General features: G+C 38.0%; 3 protein-coding genes across 6 annotated transcripts in view; 2 read left to right on the top strand and 1 right to left on the bottom strand.

Moving 5' to 3' along the window:
- Positions 1–2,148: 2,148 nt before the first annotated feature.
- LOC117911978 (cytochrome P450 78A5-like) lies at positions 2,149–4,239 on the top strand. The gene is made up of 2 exons (XM_034826381.1): positions 2,149–3,256; positions 3,355–4,239. The coding sequence occupies exons 1-2, from the start codon at positions 2,303–2,305 to the stop codon at positions 3,955–3,957; spliced, it is 1,557 nt and encodes a 518-aa protein (XP_034682272.1). The 5' UTR covers positions 2,149–2,302; the 3' UTR covers positions 3,958–4,239.
- Positions 4,240–6,943: 2,704 nt separating this feature from the next.
- LOC117914306 (exopolygalacturonase-like) lies at positions 6,944–8,441 on the bottom strand. The gene is made up of 4 exons (XM_034829589.1): positions 8,301–8,441; positions 7,904–8,212; positions 7,276–7,788; positions 6,944–7,171 (listed from the first exon to the last, which is right to left on the bottom strand). Exons 1-4 carry the CDS (start codon positions 8,439–8,441, stop codon positions 6,944–6,946), a joined length of 1,191 nt encoding a protein of 396 aa, XP_034685480.1.
- Positions 8,442–11,481: 3,040 nt separating this feature from the next.
- Positions 11,482–19,801, top strand: part of LOC117917999 (germinal center kinase 1) — a 27,484-nt gene continuing 19,164 nt past the window's right edge. For all 4 annotated transcript variants that reach the window (XR_004651820.1, XM_034834522.1, XM_034834531.1 and 1 more), the window contains exons 1-7: positions 11,482–12,242; positions 12,452–12,540; positions 12,636–12,743; positions 12,899–13,006; positions 13,610–13,700; positions 19,192–19,244; positions 19,462–19,524. Coding sequence is in view for 3 of the 4 variants with exons in the window: in XM_034834522.1 (XP_034690413.1) it covers positions 11,519–12,242; positions 12,452–12,540; positions 12,636–12,743; positions 12,899–13,006; positions 13,610–13,700; positions 19,192–19,244; positions 19,462–19,524 (1,236 nt within the window). In the remaining variant the exon portion in view is untranslated. The remainder of the gene's footprint in view (positions 12,243–12,451; positions 12,541–12,635; positions 12,744–12,898; positions 13,007–13,609; positions 13,701–19,191; positions 19,245–19,461; positions 19,525–19,801) is intronic.

The raw sequence follows: 19,801 nt of genomic DNA, 5'->3' as shown, positions 1-19,801 counted from the left end.
ATTTATTTTTATTTTTAATATTTAAACCTCTTATCTCATGTTTGATTGTAAAAAATTTGAAGTAACATTTAATAAAAATTGAAAAGAAAATAGAGAGAAAAAAAAACATAAAATAAAAAAGTTTGCAATTCCTGTATGAAAGGGACAATAAAAAAAACATATATTTATGTTATAAAAAAAATAAAAAGAAAAAGGAAAATAGGTGGAATTACCACAATTTCTTCACCCAATTGAAATTTTCAGGTATGCTGTCAGCATCAAGCCTCATTGACTTGGTCACGGACAGAAATGCTTTGCCAAAAATATACATGCTGCTTTGATGAATCGGTTCCGGAATTTTGAACTTTATGATCAATTTCAAAGAAATAGAACCAAAAAATAAATAAACAAAGCGGATTTTGTGACTTTTTCAGCTGGAATTCCAAAAGCACAGCTGTGCCATGATGCACCACCACATGTAAAGAAACATTGAACATTTGTTGAATACAAATCTCCAATGGTTGTTGTAAGCTTAATTTCCATGCTTAGAATTAGTGGGTGTGCCACCGTTGAACATGGCTCTTCTTCAATACTTAGATCATGTCATGTGGGAGAAAATTTGTTAGTCAGCTACATATATCATTACATGATTTTCAAACCAAATCAATCTAACAAATTTCCTATAAAAAACTAATTTATTAGTTGTTAGAAATTGCATGATAATATATACATGCAATTTGCCCTTTTTGTGTCAAATTCGTGTCGCTTTCAATTATATTTTCATGCATGCATGGGCCACCATAATAATATATGCAAGGCCTCACTATGACACCAAGTAAGATATGGTGAAACCATTAGTCGGGATACCCGTGTGGACCTATCCAATCCTATTCATAATTTTATTGTTTTATATTTTGAAGTTTGAACATTATCTTATTATTTTATACCTTAATATTATATATTTGTAACTTTGTTTAATTGTTTAGATTTTATTAGGGGTGTAAAGTTATTGTCGATTTTTATTTGACAAAATTTTCTTATATCTTTCTCCATATTGTAATTTTCTTCCTTATTTTAAATAGTAAACTAGTTAGGAAAGTTGGATTCCCCTTCTTGGATGTTTTTTAATAGTTTTATCCAAACAAAAACCTTAAAAATTAATATTATTTTTTCTATAAAATGAGCTTTAATAATCTCGTACAATTGAAGGGATACAAAATCATTGATCCATTAAAAGAATTTTATCTATTACATAGTAAGGGTAAGAAAATATTAATTATATGGTTATTTTTTTTATTTCAATTGGAAAAGATTAACAATTACATTTAAAATTAATATGTAAGAAGAGATGAAATAATCCACAAATTTATGAATCAAACTTTTCCCATGTTCTTATTTGAAAAGTAGTTTATTTTTAACATAAATACTTTTTATCATTTTGAATTTTTACATTTAGGTTTTAAAAGAAAAATTATTTTCATAAAATAAATAGTTAGAATATTTTTGTGGAAACAAGACTAAATTTTCAAAATTGGGTTTTGAATGATACAAGGAAAAGTTTAAACAATTTAACTACTTACCATTTTATTTATTTTTACATTCAATTAATGATGGTATTAATACTTTGTTCACTCTCATACATACGCATTATTAGTAATGCTTCTTAATAATAGAAAACACGAATTTTAATAGTATACTGAATTGAATTGTATGGCTAAAAATATAGGATGATGATGCTCATCGCTCATACACCTATGCCAGATTAAATTTAAATAAATGAATAAATAACTTTTTTTCTGGATATGTCATATGTGCAGGAAGAGAAAGAGTAGGGAAACTTCAAACAATCCATGGCGAAACTTAGTGGGAAATAATGGCAAGTCCTGTGTTGGAATATATGTCAGAGTAGTGTCGATGGCTTGATCAAATTCCCCAGCAATCAAAATAAGCGAAAGATTCACAGAATCCGGGAAACCACGTGAACTCCGCTCCTTTATAATCTCCCCTATTCGATCTCCTCCACCTCAACGGCTCTGATTATCTTAGCTCCATCCTCGTGGGACCCCATATCAAATCTCTACCATCGCCATAAAGCCTTGGAATCCAAATCCCATCGATTCGCCGAAAGATGAGCCTGTAACCCTGGTTGAGTTTTTTTCCTCACCTGGGGTTCATTCATTAACTGCCTCCCCCCCACCCCCTATTTAACTGCCACTCCCACACTCTTCTTCTCCTGCGCTTTTCCAGTCACTCTCGATCTCACAGAAATCCTCTCACTTTGAAGGCGGTTTCCGTTGGTCGGAAAACCACTGGTGGGTTGAGAATGTCATCGGAATACCAGCTTTTGTTTGTACCTGATATCGGTAGGTGGTCTGTTGTGAGTGTTGAGGTGGTTGTGGGTGTGGTGTTGCTCTGTGTTGTTTTTGGCTTCTGGCTCGCTCCGGGTGGGCTGGCATGGGCTCTGGCCAAGTGCAGGGGGCGTTTCGCGATTCCGGGTCCGCCTGGTTTGCCCGTCACCGGGTTGCTTCACGTTTTCTCTGGGTCTGAGGCTCATCGTGTTCTTGCGAAGCTTGCCCGGAGATGGGACGCAGTCGGTTTGATGGCTTTCTCGGTGGGGCTGACTCGGTTTGTGGTATCGAGTGATCCGGAGACAGCTAAGGGGATTCTGAGCAGCTCGGCTTTCGCTGACCGGCCGGTGAAGGAGTCGGCGTATGAGCTTCTGTTCCACAGGGCGATGGGGTTTGCGCCGTACGGGGAATACTGGAGAAACCTGAGGAGAATATCGGCCACCCATTTGTTCAGTCCGAAGAGAATCGCTGCCTTCGAGGGTTTCAGAAGGGACATATGTCTCAAAATGATGGATGAGATAAGGGGTTTGATGGTTGAGAATTGTGAAGTTGAGGTCAAGAAGGTTCTCCATTTTGGATCTTTGAATAATGTGATGATGACGGTGTTTGGAAGGAGCTATGATTTTGATGAAGGAGGAGTTGGGTTTGAGCTTGAAAAGCTGGTGCGTGAAGGGTATGAGCTTCTGGGTACTTTCAACTGGAGCGACCACTTTCCCCTTCTGGGTTTGTTGGATTTGCAGGGAGTGAGGAAGAGATGCAGACGTTTGGCCTCAAAGGTGAATGTGTTTGTTGGAAAGATCATAGAAGAACACAGAGCGAAAAGGGTGGGTGGACTTTCTGTAAATGGAGTTGGGGACTTTGTCGATGTTTTGCTTGATTTGGAGAAAGAAGACAAACTCACTGACTCTGACATGATTGCTGTTCTCTGGGTATCTTTCATTCCCTTTCACCTTTCTCATGCGGTTCTCTCACTTTTCTCCACTCTAACCGTTTTGGGGTTTCCCACGTCGATCTGTTTGTTTTCCAGGAAATGATTTTCCGAGGAACTGACACAGTAGCAATCCTGCTGGAATGGATCCTTGCCAGAATGGTTCTCCACCCAGAAATCCAATCCAAAGCCCAATCCGAAATCGACGCCATGGTGGGAAACTCCAGACCCGTTTCGGATTCCGACATCCCCAACCTACCCTACGTCCAGTCCATTGTGAAAGAGTCTCTCAGGGTGCACCCACCAGGACCTCTACTCTCCTGGGCACGCCTCGCAACCGACGACGTCCACATCGGAGATACCCTAGTTCCGGCAGGGACAACAGCCATGGTGAACATGTGGGCCATCACCCACGACGAGAAGGTGTGGCCAGAGCCTCTTGAGTTCAAACCAGAGCGCTTCATGGACACTGATATCAGCATCATGGGCTCTGATCTGAGGCTGGCTCCATTCGGGTCTGGCAGGAGGGTCTGTCCAGGGAAATCCATGGGGTTGGCCACAGTTCACCTCTGGTTGGCTCAGCTGCTCCAAAGCTTCAAATGGGTTCCTTCCCATCATAGCGTGGACTTGTCCGAGACACTCAATCTCTCCCTTGAAATGAAGAACCCACTCATCTGCAAGGCAGTGGCTAGGGTTGCTTGACATGCATGCATGTAGTATTGGTGGGAGTTGGTGGCCTTAATAATAAGAATGTAATTATGGGTTCACCAACATATGTCTATTATTTTGTTAGATTACTTACCAGTGGCTTTGCTAGTTAAGTTTAAGTCATATATAGGTGTGGACCAAATTAAGTTTGGTCTATGTATTGTAGAATACTAGTAAACATGCACTACTCTTTTGTAAGATGGTACGTTGGGTTGGGTGGTCAATATATGTATGCATGGACATAATTTGAGAAATGAGAGTTTTTATATATGTGAATATTGAACTCTACTAATATTGCGCGCAATATTGCTTTGTTTGGTACGTTGGATAATTGACTAAGGACATTCATCCACTCCATTCGTGCCAATGAATCAAGAACAATTCGGTAGAGTTTCATCTTAATCATTATGTTGGTAGGGTTTTATCTTAATCACTATATTAACATTAATTGTTTCAAGCATCATGCGAATTGCATGAGGCATTTCTTCGGCTGATTTGCCAATATGATACACGATCTTGGGAAGCCTTACAAGAACAGTAAATTAAAGGGGGGGATAGATATTCATTTCCTGAAATTGATTTGTGCTTGGAGATTAGATTCTATGAGATATGAACTACTAGGAGATTTTTCATACATATGATATGGATTCTGTGCATAGCATAACCTAAAATGAATTGGATATGCTTTAAAAAATCCCTTTCATGGAGAGTATATACGCTTTTGGGAGAAACCTATATTTTTCATGTGGTCAATTCAGTTAGAACTTGGCCCATGAGATAGAACAAAGGGAAAGCAAAGATAATTGAGTGCTCAATGGATTTGTGCAGATGTGGTCCTTGCGTCTAAGCTCCTTCTGTTGAGAACATATTCATAAAGTACATATACTCGAGGGAGGTGCTTGACCACTCCAACGACCTCACCCTGAAGAAGGAAAAAAAAAAATGGCACATGTTTTGAGCTTTAGATCATTATCAAGTAATGATCATAAATCTTCATTCTGACGGAAACTTCTTCTCAATTTTAATCATTTTTAGTTTGAATCACAGAAGGGACATATAATCAACATTGTTGCGATTTATCGGGACATAATCAGAGTTCATCACAGTATGCAGGAATCAATTGCAAACATGTTCAAAAGGCCTTGTCTGTGATCACAGTGGTCAATGTGTCTTGTGGGGAATAATGGATTGTAGAGATAGTCGTATATATATATATATATATATATATATATATTCTGATATCTTGGTCGTACGGTTCATGGAAGATGAATCCTCTCTTCCTTTTGGGTTGAAGGTCATGACCCCATTCAACGGCACTGACCTTGTTCCTTCTTTTGGTCAAAAGCCTCCATGGAACCTCCATTGGCTGCAATCATATATGTATGGCTGTTTCTAACTTTATTCTCCTTTATATACTTTGTCCATCTTTATTAATCATGGGCACAGCTGATGGAAAATATGGTTTGCCATTAAGAAGGCCTTGTAATGAACTTAATCTCAAGCTTTTACCCGAGTTTATTTGTGTGCATATTCTTGTCTAATGTGTTGGACAATCTTTTCCTGTTGAGGTAACATAATTAAACTAGAAGAAGCAAAGCAACAGATCAGGATAAGAAATTAGAAATGATCATACCAGCTAGCAAGCTAGAAAAAAAATGATTCAATTCCTTTGTTGTGTAGTTGCTTTGATTCGTCAGTATGGAAATTCCGTTGCTTTGAGTTGCACTCGACACTACAATTCCTTGAGATGATGATGATGATTGAAGAATAAGAACCAAGACTGATATGGCTGTGTTCTTTGTGGGATTCAAATCCTTTTAGCTAGGAGGAATATATGTATGCTGTGCGCTTGTAAAAAGCTTTTCTCCTTTCTTTCCTCTCCTAAAGTAGATGCACTTCGGATTTGAATATCCAAAGCTAACCTTTTCTACAGTAAAACAAATGCAAGTTGCTTTGTTTGCCCCTTTATTGATTCCCATCTCCCAATATTCCTTCCAGCAGTGTCCCTTAGCAGTAATCACATGAAATTGATTCATGGTCTATGACCAAATTTCTGGATTTACCAGGTATCATGTTCAGCTATTTTCTCTGTTGTTTCCAGAGTTCCTTGCTGGGGCTAAGCCCCGATCCCTTTCAACTTAAGAAAAGGGTTGTAGCAAGCATCTACATCCACATGAGTGGACCCTGAGGAAGTTAGAAGATAACTAACTACTTGGTAGGACTGAAGATGCTGTTTGGGTTAATCCTTCATGCAGCTGATCATTAGTCTGCTGCCAGGCAGCAAGTTCAATTGATAGAGATTCAAATACTACTATGGTTTAATTCACAAACTTTGGTTACCTGCTGGTGAAGGGTAGTTGATCTTTGATTCCTTTACAGAAAGAATAATATGTAGAGAGAGGGAGATAATTATATCATGGCATATTTGGGATGATTAAGGGGCTAGGAAGTTACCAGAAAAGGAATAAGCCCTAGGAAAAGAAAAAGTAAGATACGAGCCATATCAGGTATTCCATGACCATTAATTACGTCACTGTTTGGCATACCTAGGGTTTTGTTCATGGTCTCTCTACTCTCTAGGCAGAATATGATCATGGAAAAAGATAAATTTTCTTTTTCATCGCATAAGCAGGAATCATCATTTTTTGTGGAGGACCATAGATTTTTTCTTTGTTCCCATACCATTGAATTGTTTAATAGATATCGTGACATTATATGGTGGGTCTACTGCACTTTGGCAATGATCAGTTCTTTATTGTTGCAGTTTATATGATAATACATTTTCATCCGATTCCTCAGGAAAAGGACAGAAAATAAGCAAACTTTAGAAATTATAAATTAAGTGCATATAAATGCAGTTCATTATTTTCATTAAATGTTATTGTTCCTTGTGGGCATACGGATCAATTAATCTCGCACGCAAAACTGACAGAACTAGCTGGCTAGTACATTTGGAGATCAGTGAATTAATGAACAGTGACTATATGCAGCTGGGAGGTCTTTGTACCCCAGAAGAAACACCATTGACATGTCGACAGCTTGAAGTTGCAGGTCCTCCCTGGTCATGGTACACTAAGTCGATGTTATGGAGCTCGATGTCGGAACATGGAATTCTACTGCTGCAGATGAGGCTCACTGCAACTTTTGTACTTGAAGTGCCCCGGATGTTTCTGAATTTCACATTTTTGATTTCAACTTGTGATTCACCCTGTATAGAGAGAAAGGAAGATGAATGACCAGTAGTTTGAAGTTTGAAGAGCATTGCTGGTGGAGACAAATTGTGGGTTATGTGATGAATTTAGTATACTATACCTCATTGCAAGGAGGGTGGGGACAGTACTCTTGATCGATGTTGATGGGGTTTCGGACATTTTCGACGACAATGTCTTCAAATGTGAAGTCTGATGCAATGTTTCTGGTAGAGGCCGCCCAAGTTTTGATTCTCAGACCGTTATCGCTGCCCTGAAAGGTGCAGTTTCTTACTGTTATTCCCCTGACTTCTTCTTCCCCCTCGTCCTTGCCTAGACTTCCAACACTAATTCCATGGCCAGGCCCACATTGAACGTTTTGAATGTGGATGTCTCTACTGCCTTGTTTCAAGGATATGCAGTCATCTCCGGTTCGTATCTCTGAATTTGTAATTCTGATGTCGTTTGATCTTCCAATATGGATTCCATCAGTGTTGGGGCTCTCAGCAGGGGCCAATATTTTAACGTGGTTGATCCTTATCTTCTGGTTATCATATATATTGAAATGGAACATCTTGCTGTTGATTGATGTTATGTGATCAATCCTGCCATTTGTGACAAATTTGAAAGACAATGACTGTATATATGTATACACATACATATTGCTCAGTACCCTTATAAAAACTGAATCAAAATTGACAGTAAATCAAAGAAATTAATGAGCTGATGATGATGATGATGATGATACTCACTGAGGAAAGGGGTTTGCAGTCGCCGTTCTTATGGCAATCGTTATCGTGCCAAACCTTCTCTCCCTGGCCATTAAATGACCCACCTCCACTGACCCTCAACCCATCAATTTCTTGAAAGGCAATCCAATTATCAGCGTGGATTAAAGCTGGGTCAGTAGGAGCCAGCACCTCTCCTGTGTTCAGGAACATGGTTCGACCACTGCATGGACCCTGGAATTTCACAGGGTGCACCATGTAGGTTCCCCTTGGAATCAGTACTACACCGGTTCCTTTCCAATGGCACGCCTCATTCCATGCTCTCCCCAATGCCTTCCAAAAACACAAAAATGACTACGATTCAGCAACAGTATAGATCTAAACATGAAATTTTGAAACAACATTTTTCCATGGTCATCACCTCGCTGTTGTCATATTGTCCATTTGCAATTGCACCATAGTTCATCACATTGAAGACCTTCAGTTGACCTTGAGCATCTCTGACCCAAACAAACAAGATCATCAACAGAAAAATTCTAGTAAAAGTCACTTGCAGGCCCATTTCTTATTGTTCCACTTCCTCCACACCTTTTTGCTTTGTTCTAAATATATTATATAGTACATGAGTTGAAACGTAATTGGAAAAGTACCATGTATATATATATATATATATAGTGCTTCTTTCCTATATGATAACTTTTTCCTTTTTTCTGTGTTGGACCGTTGGTCATGGTCTAATATTTTGCCTGACATTAAGAATGATTAGATTTTTAAAGGAGTGAAACAATTTTTATGGAGGAATGCGCAATCTCCTCACACCAATTGTTACAACTAATTAGAATATGTGTATGGAAATGATAGAGGAAGCCACGGGACAAAAATCATGGGACATGAAAAGAGTAAAAAGGTATGATTTAATTGCAATATATGGAAAATATAAAATCACGGGTCATTTGTTATGTTTGAGTAGAAGAAAAGAAAAAGATCAATAAAAATTATAAAAAATTTCTCAAGGTAATGTTAGGTTTGTAGAAAACATAAAGAAAAAGAATAGGGAAAAAAAATTAAAAATTTTCTATTATTTGGTTACTAATGAAACAAATCCTATTTGTTTGATTTTTTTTTTTTGTCAAAGAAAATAAAAATAAGATTTTTGTATAATATTTTTATTTTTATTTTTATTTTTTGAAAAATTGAGTTCAAAAAAATGAAAGTATCAATTTAGTGCTTTCAACCTTTTTAAAAAAAAGAAAGAAAAAAAGAAAAGTGAACTATTTCCTAAGAAGTTGAAAATAGATAAGAGAATAAAATTATATAAAATGCTATATAAAAGGTATATCTCATAAGAGAATATTTGTATAATATAAAATTTTAATTGTATTTATTTTTCACTTATATTGGTAATTTCAAAAGTAAACATGATTTTATAAATTCCATTTTTTTTATAAAAAAAAAAACAAATTTCACTTTTGTGAATCGTTCACATTTTCAAGAAAGGAAAAGGGAGGAAATAAAAATTAATTTTAGAAAATAAAAATTAGAAAACTTTTTCAAATTAAATGCAACCTTAAATTCTTATGAAATCCTCATTTTAAAAACTTTTCCCACCTTTTTTTATCCAATAAAAAATGGGAAGAAAAACTTTGCCATAGATTCAAATATAATAAAATCATTTTTCTTAGTATTTTTTTCCTTTTATTAGTACTTGTCAACAATCAAATGTTATACAACTCAACACTTTTATGTGATGATCCCCAAACTCAATTAGTTCGATTTTTTATTAAATTTTATGTTCATGCATTTATTTCACTCATCTATCTTGTAGAATTGGTATGGGTTGCCTCCACTAACCAATTGTTAGAAATCTAAACTCTTAAGATAGAATTTAATACTAGTATCCTAAATTTACAAGCTTGTGGCAAAAATCGCCAACCTCTTCGTCAGTAACAAACTTAGTTTCAATCTAATCAATTTCTATAGTCCCTAATTGTAGTTTATCACAATTTTTATAGGACCTCCATCTCCATTTGTTGGTCTTTTGTGACATAATATTTCAAACCAGTGCTCTTAAGAACATAGCATTTTGGCCCATCGGTCATTGACCATCTTGATTTGATGCCAAATTATAAAAGACATCAATAGGCTAAAAGAGCAAATTATAGAAATATTGCAATAAAAATTACCTGACCACAATTTTAAATCACACATGAAAACAAAATTGCACTTTAAAAATTCTTTTTAGTTTTGAATGTGTATTTCAAACTATTAAATTCATAAAAAAAATATAAAATAAACTTTAAGAAATGAGTAATAACTAATGACCTGAGCATATATCTTGTCATACCCAAAACCTTTCTCCTAAAAGTCCCACACAACTATTACCAAACAACTCCTTAAATCTTTAATTATTTATTTCCTAAATTTAACAACTCTCACATCAAGCTTGTTTCTCTGTTTCCTCTTATGGACCCTTACTCAAAATCTTACTATTACGAGAGATGAAAAAATTGGAGTAAGGTTTCCCTTTTATAATTAATAAGGGGTGGTGATGTTTTCTCATTAGGATCTTCAAGTTTCTTAATTGAAAATATGGTGGTAGAGAAGGAAGAATAATCGGAGATGATTCATTATAACTTGAGTGATATTGACTTGACTATGGTGATGAAGGGTGATGTATGAATTGATCGGTGATATGAGTGACTTTAGATAACAACTATAATGGTGGTCATGACAATAATTGATCGATTCGACTATGATATCATTGTTTTGAACAAGTCAATGTTACTTATTTAGACACATTTCGTTAAATTGGTTTGAATCATTATTCTTTCACAAATGATTTGTAAGATAACGATTTAATGAATTTCTAATTTGCGAATTTTATATAATTCAAAATTTTGATTTTGTCCAAGAGTATGGATTTCACTTTATTCAATAAAAAATTTAATTACTTTTAATTGCAAAATAAAATCCTACAAGAATATAAATTATCATAACATTATTGATCAAGGAGAATTTTGGTAAAGAAACATTTTCCATTAAAGATAAATTTAGTTGTGATGAAAAGGAAATTGCTACTAAATAAGAACATATTGAACAAATATAATAATAATATTTTACATTTTAATTTGATCTTTTGAATTTTATATTCTCATGGATTGTGAACTTTATGACTATAGATGCAACGTAAGCCAGGTAACTCTAGCTCAACTCAAATCTAACTTAAAACCTTAACCCAAACTAAGACTCAAACCTAACCTGGAAGCTCAACCCGACCTAGGTTCGGGTTGGATTGAGGTTCATCAAACCAAGCTAAATTCATTATTATAATAAATAAAAATTGTATAATTTTTTTTTTTAAATTACATATTTGACTTTAGCTAGTTGAAAACCAGTCCTACCCTAGTGAATTTGAGCTTGGGTTGAAAATTTCGGATCCAAATTGAGGTTGGGCTTGAGCCCATGCGCTTAGAAAAACACAACAGTACAATCCACGTTCCATAACCAAAATTGTACAGCCCGTTACTTATATGGGCCGACCCATTTTCTTTTATTGGCCCAGAACATAGCCCATCTAAGATCGCTCGTTTTCATCGGCTCCAAGCCTCCACCAATGGCTGAGCACCAACGTCCGTCTCGATGGATCCATCGCTCACCCCCTCTCGCCGGACCCGGCCGGCTATGCCCAAATCCGACATATACTCCACCTTCGTCGTCCACGACGACGAAGACGACGACGAAACCGCGTTCCAGGAAAAACATTCCCGCCGGAGAACGAAATCCCAAGAGAAAGAAGATATCTATGCAACAATGGTCTACAAGGACGACCCTAACGATGACGACGACGATGATTCATCTCTTCCTCCGCTTCTCAAGCGCCTTCCCAAGGACTTCGATGCTGCACATGACTACTACGACGAGGACTCCACCGGCACCGGAGATTTCGGAACCATGATAGTCAAGACCAGTCGCGATCGCTTGTCTCCGTCGATATTGTCTCCTTCGATACTGTCTCCGGCGAAGCCTCGTGGTTCGCCCTACTTGGAGCGGAGCACCGGGAAGAGGACGGACGATGAAGACAACTACTCGACTTTCGTGGTGAGATCTACGTTGGGGACTCGTGAGAGTGGGACTGTTGTTCGGAGGGGCAGCGGCGGTGCTAGTGCATCGTCGACAATGAGTAGGGCGGTGGCGAGTATGCAGGCGTCGGGAGAGTTAGGGTTCAGAAAGCATAGAAAGGGAAGCGGCTCTTCTCAAGGGGACGAGGCCCGATTTCAGGCAAGCAAGATTTCGACCAGCTCGATTCCAGAAAGCATGACAAGGGAAGATCCTTCGACTAAGTACGAATTGCTCAATGAACTAGGTAAATTTGCGATTTTATTTTTAAAATTTTCGGTTCTATGTTTAAGTTTGTGAGAATTCGATTAAAATTGCTGTCATCTCAGCGGTGATTAGCCGATTTTTAGCTCTGTTTTATGAAAAATTGCCAAAATTGTGTCGTTTAACTGATTAACTTTAGCCTTGTGTATAGTTACGTGATTGAGAAGTGAGTTTGGTCTTTGAGGATTGCAGGGAAAGGTTCATATGGGGCTGTTTACAAAGCTCGGGACATTAGAACGTCAGAGCTGGTTGCCATTAAAGTTATTTCATTATGTGAGGGGGTGTGTTTGCTTTATCCTTCCTACTTAATTTCTTTATGTAATTGATTGAGGTGGGTGAGCTATTGAAAGTGAATTGTGGTGTTATTTGTGTTCAGGAAGAAGGATATGAAGAAATACGTGGTGAAATTGAGATGTTGCAGCAATGTAGTCATCCAAATGTTGTCCGCTACCTTGGAAGTTACCAAGGAGAAGAGTACCTTTGGGTAGGAACTAAGGATTTTATTGCTTACTTGTACCCTATATGCCAAAGATTCAATGCTTTTAGAAGTGTGATTTTAATTATTTTAATTTTTGACGTGTTTAGAGCTTATGATAATATTATGCTGTGATTGCTATGAAAAATTCCATCTTTTGGCAGATAGTAATGGAGTACTGTGGAGGTGGAAGTGTTGCTGACTTGATGAATACCACTGAGGAGCCCTTGGAGGAGTATCAAATAGCATATATTTGCAGGGAAGCATTGAAGGTACAATGCCATTTGATTGGTTATGTTTGAAAAAAAGAAAAATTTGTTCCAGATATGCTTGATAAATCACTTGCTTAATGAAAATTATATCAGGGTATGTGGGTGAGAAATCAAGTAAGAAAATCTTTGCACTATATTTTTGTGTAAGAAAGGATTGCTTGACTTCTCTGCTTGAATTCCCTTTTGTGGAGACACAGAAACATTAGCCAACTTGCATAACCAATATGGCTGGTTTCTCCACCCACAAATTGTTTTAAACCAAGGTTCATGGCAGGCCCCTCTCTCTTTACCAATTGGTCCCCTACGATTTTGGCATCAATTGGGAAGGGTTATGGCAGGTTGAGAGCTGATTGTAAATCAAACTCTAATCTAGGTGGATCATGCTCTGATTGAAAGAGCTGATCCCAAGTTGTTTTGACAAGGCTTGTTGGTCTTGATTGAATTTCTGTTCTGGTATGTTGTGCCTGCCCCCCTGCTGTGCCCCACCCCCACCCTTACCCCGAGACACACACATGCACACTCACCCAACATTTTGATGAGGATAATTCTTTAGATCCTATAAATTATATCATAATGCTTGGATGCCTATTTTATATTCTGCAGGGTCTATCTTATTTGCACTCAATTTTCAAAGTTCATAGAGATATTAAGGGCGGTAATATCCTGCTGACTGAGCAAGGAGAGGTCAAGTTGGGTGAGTGCAGTTCACCATTTATTTCTATAGCAAATTAAAGAAGCATTGCTTTTGATGGAAAGCATGAGGTGAAATCCTAGTTGATGGTTGAATCCAACTGTTCTTTTGAGCTGATGATGTTGACAAGATAATGTCTTACCATATTTTCGGTTATAATGGTCTGATTCATTGAAACTTCTTTTAGCGTATTTGTAGTCGACTGATCACTTTGAAATACTTTTGCACCTTAGTCTCTTTGTAATATTTATACACTATGTTTTGACTGAAAGTAAAAGGAAAAACACAAATCTACAGCCTTACTTGTGATTTGTGCTTAAGTCTCTTTAGTTGAAAAGAAAGAAATAAATGAATAAGATAAAAGAAAAGAAAGAAGACCACTGATAGCCTTGAAGATTTCAATTCAATTTTTTTTTTTTTTTGATAAATATCATGAATATATTAAAGGGCAAAGGCCACCAAGCATACAGGACGTATACAATCTGCCTCAAAAAAAGAGCACAAAAAAACAAGCACCCTTACCCTCCCTAAGTGGCCGCTAGCCACTCCAAAAAACCTAAGAGTGAAGAGGACTCCTCTCCAATGTACACCCTAGCCCAACTCCACAAGGTACAAACAAAAGAATTTTTGAGTTTCTGTATATTTAAAACCCCTCCCTTGAAGGCTAACCTATTTCTTTCCTTCCATACCGTCCAAAAAATACACAATGGTATAGAATTCCAAATTTTTTTCCTCTTTTTCCCCACAAAGGGGCCCTTCCAACTTAATAACGCCTCCTTCACCAACTCTGGGAACACCCACTGAACCCCCACTAGGGCAAAAATAATTTCCCATAAGGCCCTTACCACTATACAATGCAAAAGAATGTGATTTACACTCTCCTCTTCACACCCACACAGAAAACATCGGTTAGGAAATTGCTATCCCTGTTTTTGAAGCCTATCCAAGGTCAGAATCTTCCCCCATGCGGCTTCCCAAGCAAAAAACGCCACTTTGGTTGGGACCTTATCCACCCAAACGCCTCTATACGAAAAATCACCATCATTGATAACAACCAGCTTGTTGTAGGCATCCTTCACCCTGTACCTCCCATGGCCCCCCCCTTTCCAAAGCACCACGTCCTCTTCTGAAGATAGTTTGAAGTCCCTGAGCATAATAAGCAATCCTCTAATCACGTCCAGCTCCCAATCATTAAAGTCTCTATGGAATCTAAGATTCCAACCTCTTGAACCACTGCTATGATCCCACATCTCATTAACCGTTGCATTCCTGTCGACCGCCATCTCATGCAATAGGGGAAAAGAATGGGACAGCCTCTCATTCCCACACCATTGATCAGACCAGAATTTCACTCTAGTCCCTTTCCCTACCTTAAACTTTGTATTTTCCCAACACCACTTTGCTTCCTTCATAATCTCCTTCCAAACCCCCACTCCATAAGTACCCCGAGCTTCTTTGGTTCTCCACCCAAGCTCTTCCTGACCATATTTCACCCCAATCATTAGCCTCCAAAGATTATCCTTTTCAATTGCAAATCTCCAAACCCATTTGCCCAACAAAGCTTTGTTCAGGGAGTCAATCTTCCGAATGCCAAGGCCACCCTTTTCCCTTCTAGTGCACACCACCTCCCACTTAATTAAATGGGCCTTCCTCTCCAAGCTGCCCCCTCCCCAAAGAAAGTCCCTTTGTAGTTTTTCAAGCCTCTTTACAACACTTTTCGGCATACGAAAAAGGGACATAATGTAGATAGGAAGGCTGGCCATAGTGCCTTTGATTAAGGTGATACGCCCTCCCTTTGAAATATATTGTTTTTTCCACTGAGCTAATCTCTTTCTCATTCTCTCTTCCACTCCATCCCAAATGGAGGCAGCTTTATGATGGACTCCAAGAGGCAACCCTAAATCAACAGTGGGCAGCACTCCCACTTTACAGCCAAGTTCCACAGCCAGCTCCTCAATGTCTTCCACCTCACCCACTGGAATTAGGACACTTTTATCAAGATTAATTCTAAGACCGGAAGCCGCCTCAAACCACGCCAAAATCCAGCTTAGAGCGGACACTTGCTCTTTGCTAGCTTCACAAAAAATGATCGTGTCATCAGCAAAGAGTAGGTGGGAAACTATCATCTCCTCTTCCCCTCTCCCCCGCATTCTGCAGCCTAATACGAAGCCCCCTTCAACCGCCTTTCTAATTAGGATACTAAGAACTTCCATTCCCAACACAAAAAGATACGGGGAAAGGGGATCTCCTTGTCTTAGCCCCTTAGAATTTGAAAAGAAACCAGTCGGCACCTCGTTGATCATGACTGAAAATTTGGCGGTTGAGATGCACCACCAAATCCACTCCACCCACCGCGACCCAAAACCCATTTTGACCAGAATTTTCATGAGAAAGTTCCAATTAATGCTGTCGTAGGCTTTCTCAATGTCCAATTTACAGATCAGCCCATTCTCGTTTCTCTTTTGCCAAAAATCGATCACCTCATTGGCAATAAGAGACGCATCCAAGATCTGTTTGCCCCTCACAAAGGCGTTTTGGTCCCCGGACACCACCTTATCTAACACTTTCTTTAACCTATTCGCCAACACCTTAGCCAGCAGCTTGTACAAGCTCCCTAACAAGCTAATTGGCCTGAAATCACCCAAATCTTCAGCCCCTCCTTTCTTAGGAATGAGGACTATAAAGGTGGAATTAAGGCTGTTGGCAAAAGAACGCTGGACATAGAATTCTCTAAACAGTTCCATAATCTCCTCCTTCACTACCTCCTAGCTTGATTGCCAAAAAGCAATTGTAAACCCATCCGGGCCCGGAGCTTTATCCCCATTCATACCCATTAAGGCTGCATAAATTTCCTCTTCAGTAAATTGCACCTCCAGAGAATCAGCTTCACTGGAACTAAGACATTTAAAGTGCACCCCCTCAATATCCGCCCTCCAACCAGGTTCTTCAGAAAGCACCTGCTGAAAAGCACTCACTATTCCCTCCCTCATCTCCTGCTCCTCCGTCATCCAAACTCCATTAACCTTTATTCTATCTATAGAATTGTTCCTTCGATGAGCATTAGCCATCCTGTGGAAGAATCCAGTGTTTCTATCTCCCTCCTTAAGCCACAATTCCCTTGACATTTGTCTCCAGTGTGTCTCCTCCAGCAAGACCCATTTTTTAAAAGAGTCCTTAGCTTCAATTTAATTTATTGTTTTAACTTCATTGCTGTTTGAATTCTAGATCAATACATAGATTTTCTTCCACTTCTTGGATGAAATATTAAGAGTGAGACCAAGGAGACATGAAAGTTTTACCAGTATTTCATCATGGAAAAGCTTTCTAATAAAGTGGACATCATCATTATTGAGACTGGAAAACATTAAATAAGCACGTGCATTTTTTTTGATAAGCACATGGTATATATATAAGCTATAGAAAGAGCAACAACGAGGAATATTATGTACACAGGGAGTATGCAAAGAGCGCCAAGAGGGAGTTGAGGTGAAGTGTAAAATCTACTCAATAATTGTTGTTGCCATTATGGAGAGGAACCAAGTTGCTTAGATATGCATTATGATCCAAATTCACCCTGGGGACCAAAACAATTCATAATTTGGTTACTTAGAGGATTGATTTCTACCCCTAGAGCTTACAGGTACATTTGCCCATAGCTCCATGCATGACACTGTTATAGAGGAGTTATGTTAAGACTAACAAGTACGACTTGTAACATTACTATTCGGAAATCGAGTTGATGCCTTCTGAATTAATTTATGTGATTCATGCTATACATCCTGAGTAGGGATGCTTGTCGGGTTTAATATATTCATATTTTTGCTTGCTTATAACAAGAAAAAAGAATAATGGCGAACTTCCCTACTTGAGGCTCAGTGGAGGGGATTTTTTTTTTAACAGGATTAAGTGGACATATGGTAAGGCTGTACAGGTTGCTAAGAAGCAATTGAAGAAACTTGTGAAGATGCTGATGGAAGGAACTGTTTTTTTCTCTCTTTCTAAATGGATGTTGGAAAATAACTGTTCATATAAAATTTCTATGTATTTATTTGTTATTGCAAACATCAATTTATACATCAAAATCAAAACATATTAACATAAAAGGAGTTCAAGAAAAAAGCCCTACCAAAAGTGTGCCAATACCGAATGATAGTAATATAAAAAGGTAGATACTTGAGGAGGGAATGACTTCCTTGTTTTTTTTTTTTTATAGATAAAAGGTTGTATCTTAAACGAAAAGAGGAAGCACCAAAAATAGTGCCCTCAAAGTATACAAGGAGCATACAAAAGTAGCCCAAAGGCTCAAACCAAAGGGGAAGGGATAGAAACACATCACCTCCCTTTACTGAGAGCCTAACCAATCAAAGAAACTTACAAGAGAAAAAAGGCTCAAAACTATAGACACCCTAACCCAAGACCAAAGATTACATATAAAAGAATATTTCAGTATTTCCCTTCTTTATTTTCCATCTCTTTGTCTAAGGATGCTTGGGTGTCAGATGTTTGGAACCCCGAAGGTGATGGGATTGGTTGGACCTCTCTTTTCTCTAGGGCGTTTAATGATTAGGAGATTGAGTTGGTGGAGCGTTTTATGCTTAAGATCGGTGCAAAGGGAGGAGGAAGATAAAGTGTTTTGGACAACTTCAAAGTGTGGTGCTTTCTCAGTAAAGTCTCTTTATGCTATGTTGGAGCCCGGAGATTTTCCTTTGTTTCCTAGTGGTAGTATTTGGAGGGCGAGTGTGCCTCCTAAGTTGACTTTCTTTGCTTGGGAGGCTTCTTGGGGTAAAGTCTAACTTTGGAGCAACTTCAAAGGAGGGGGTATTCATTGGCAAACAAGTGTTTTCTATGTCTCTCTGAAGTAGAGACGGTGAATCACCTTTTACTTCATTGTGTAAAGACGCGGGTTCTATGAAATCTTCTTTTCTCCCTATTTGGTGTGGCGTGGATTCTCTCATGTTCAGTGAAGGAAACTCTTCTTGGGTGGCATGGGGCGTTTGTGGGGAAAGCTGGTAGAAAGACTTGGCAAATGGCCCCCTAAGGCAATGACTTCCTTATCATGTTCAAATTAGTGTAAACTCATGGATACTTCTGATGTGCCCATAGATGGTGTGTTGTGGACACTGATATTTATTGGATATGGCTTGATATTTGTTGGATAGAAGCCACATGCATCTTGAATTCAAAAGTATTTTTTCAGAAATTGGATGTGTTTTAGAACTCTTAGGTTAGAACCTGGTACACTTAGGATTTGGCAGGGTTTATACAGCATATTTGATGAAAAGAGAAGTACAGAAAATAGGTTATATTCCACAAAATGCTATAAATTATGAACACGATACACAGATATTTTATTTAATTGTCTGCATCCATGCTGTATAGCTTTAGCTGTCTGATTCTCAATACAATGATATTACTTTTTTGGTTTTATTTGATTTTACAATATGAAGTTGGCGTTTATCCATAGTTGATGTTATGTTTTTGATAACATGAGCAGGTGATTTTGGGGTTGCAGCGCAGCTTACAAGGACCATGTCAAAGCGTAACACGGTACCAAAATTTTTTTCTTTTAGTTTTTTGTTGGGTAGAATTCTCATCTTTCAGCACTTAATCTATTGTAAGCATTCAAATGTTATAAAATGTTCTGCTTCTTTGCAGTTGTGTGTTGCTGTGTGAATCTATGTTCTCAAATGCTGAACTTTGCTAATTATTTATTTGTGTTCAACATCTGGAGGTTCTTTTTGGTAATATCGTAATTTATTTGCAGTTCATTGGCACTCCTCATTGGATGGCTCCAGAAGTTATTCAGGAGAGTCGTTATGATGGAAAGGTATTCTATTCAAATGGCCAGCGTGGATTTGATTTTCTTTTGAGTTTCACCTCTCAGTTCTTGACAGAATAGAAAGGCATGATCTATAGGCTCTGCATAGATGTAGAAGTATAATTAATGTGTTTTAAATAACTGGATGCATAATATTGACGTTAAGTTTTATTTGTTCATGAACCTTGCAAACTACTATTTTCCTTGGACCACTTGGAAAGGATATTAATAATTTTCTTTTCTTTTCTTTCTTTGATATATTCCTTGGACTTTTTTCAATAAAGCA

Source organism: Vitis riparia, chromosome 1 (assembly GCF_004353265.1).
Source record: "Vitis riparia cultivar Riparia Gloire de Montpellier isolate 1030 chromosome 1, EGFV_Vit.rip_1.0, whole genome shotgun sequence".
Lineage (NCBI taxonomy): Eukaryota > Viridiplantae > Streptophyta > Magnoliopsida > Vitales > Vitaceae > Vitis > Vitis riparia.
The sequence above is the reverse complement of the archived record's forward strand: the minus strand, read 5'-3'. Positions and strand labels throughout refer to the sequence as shown.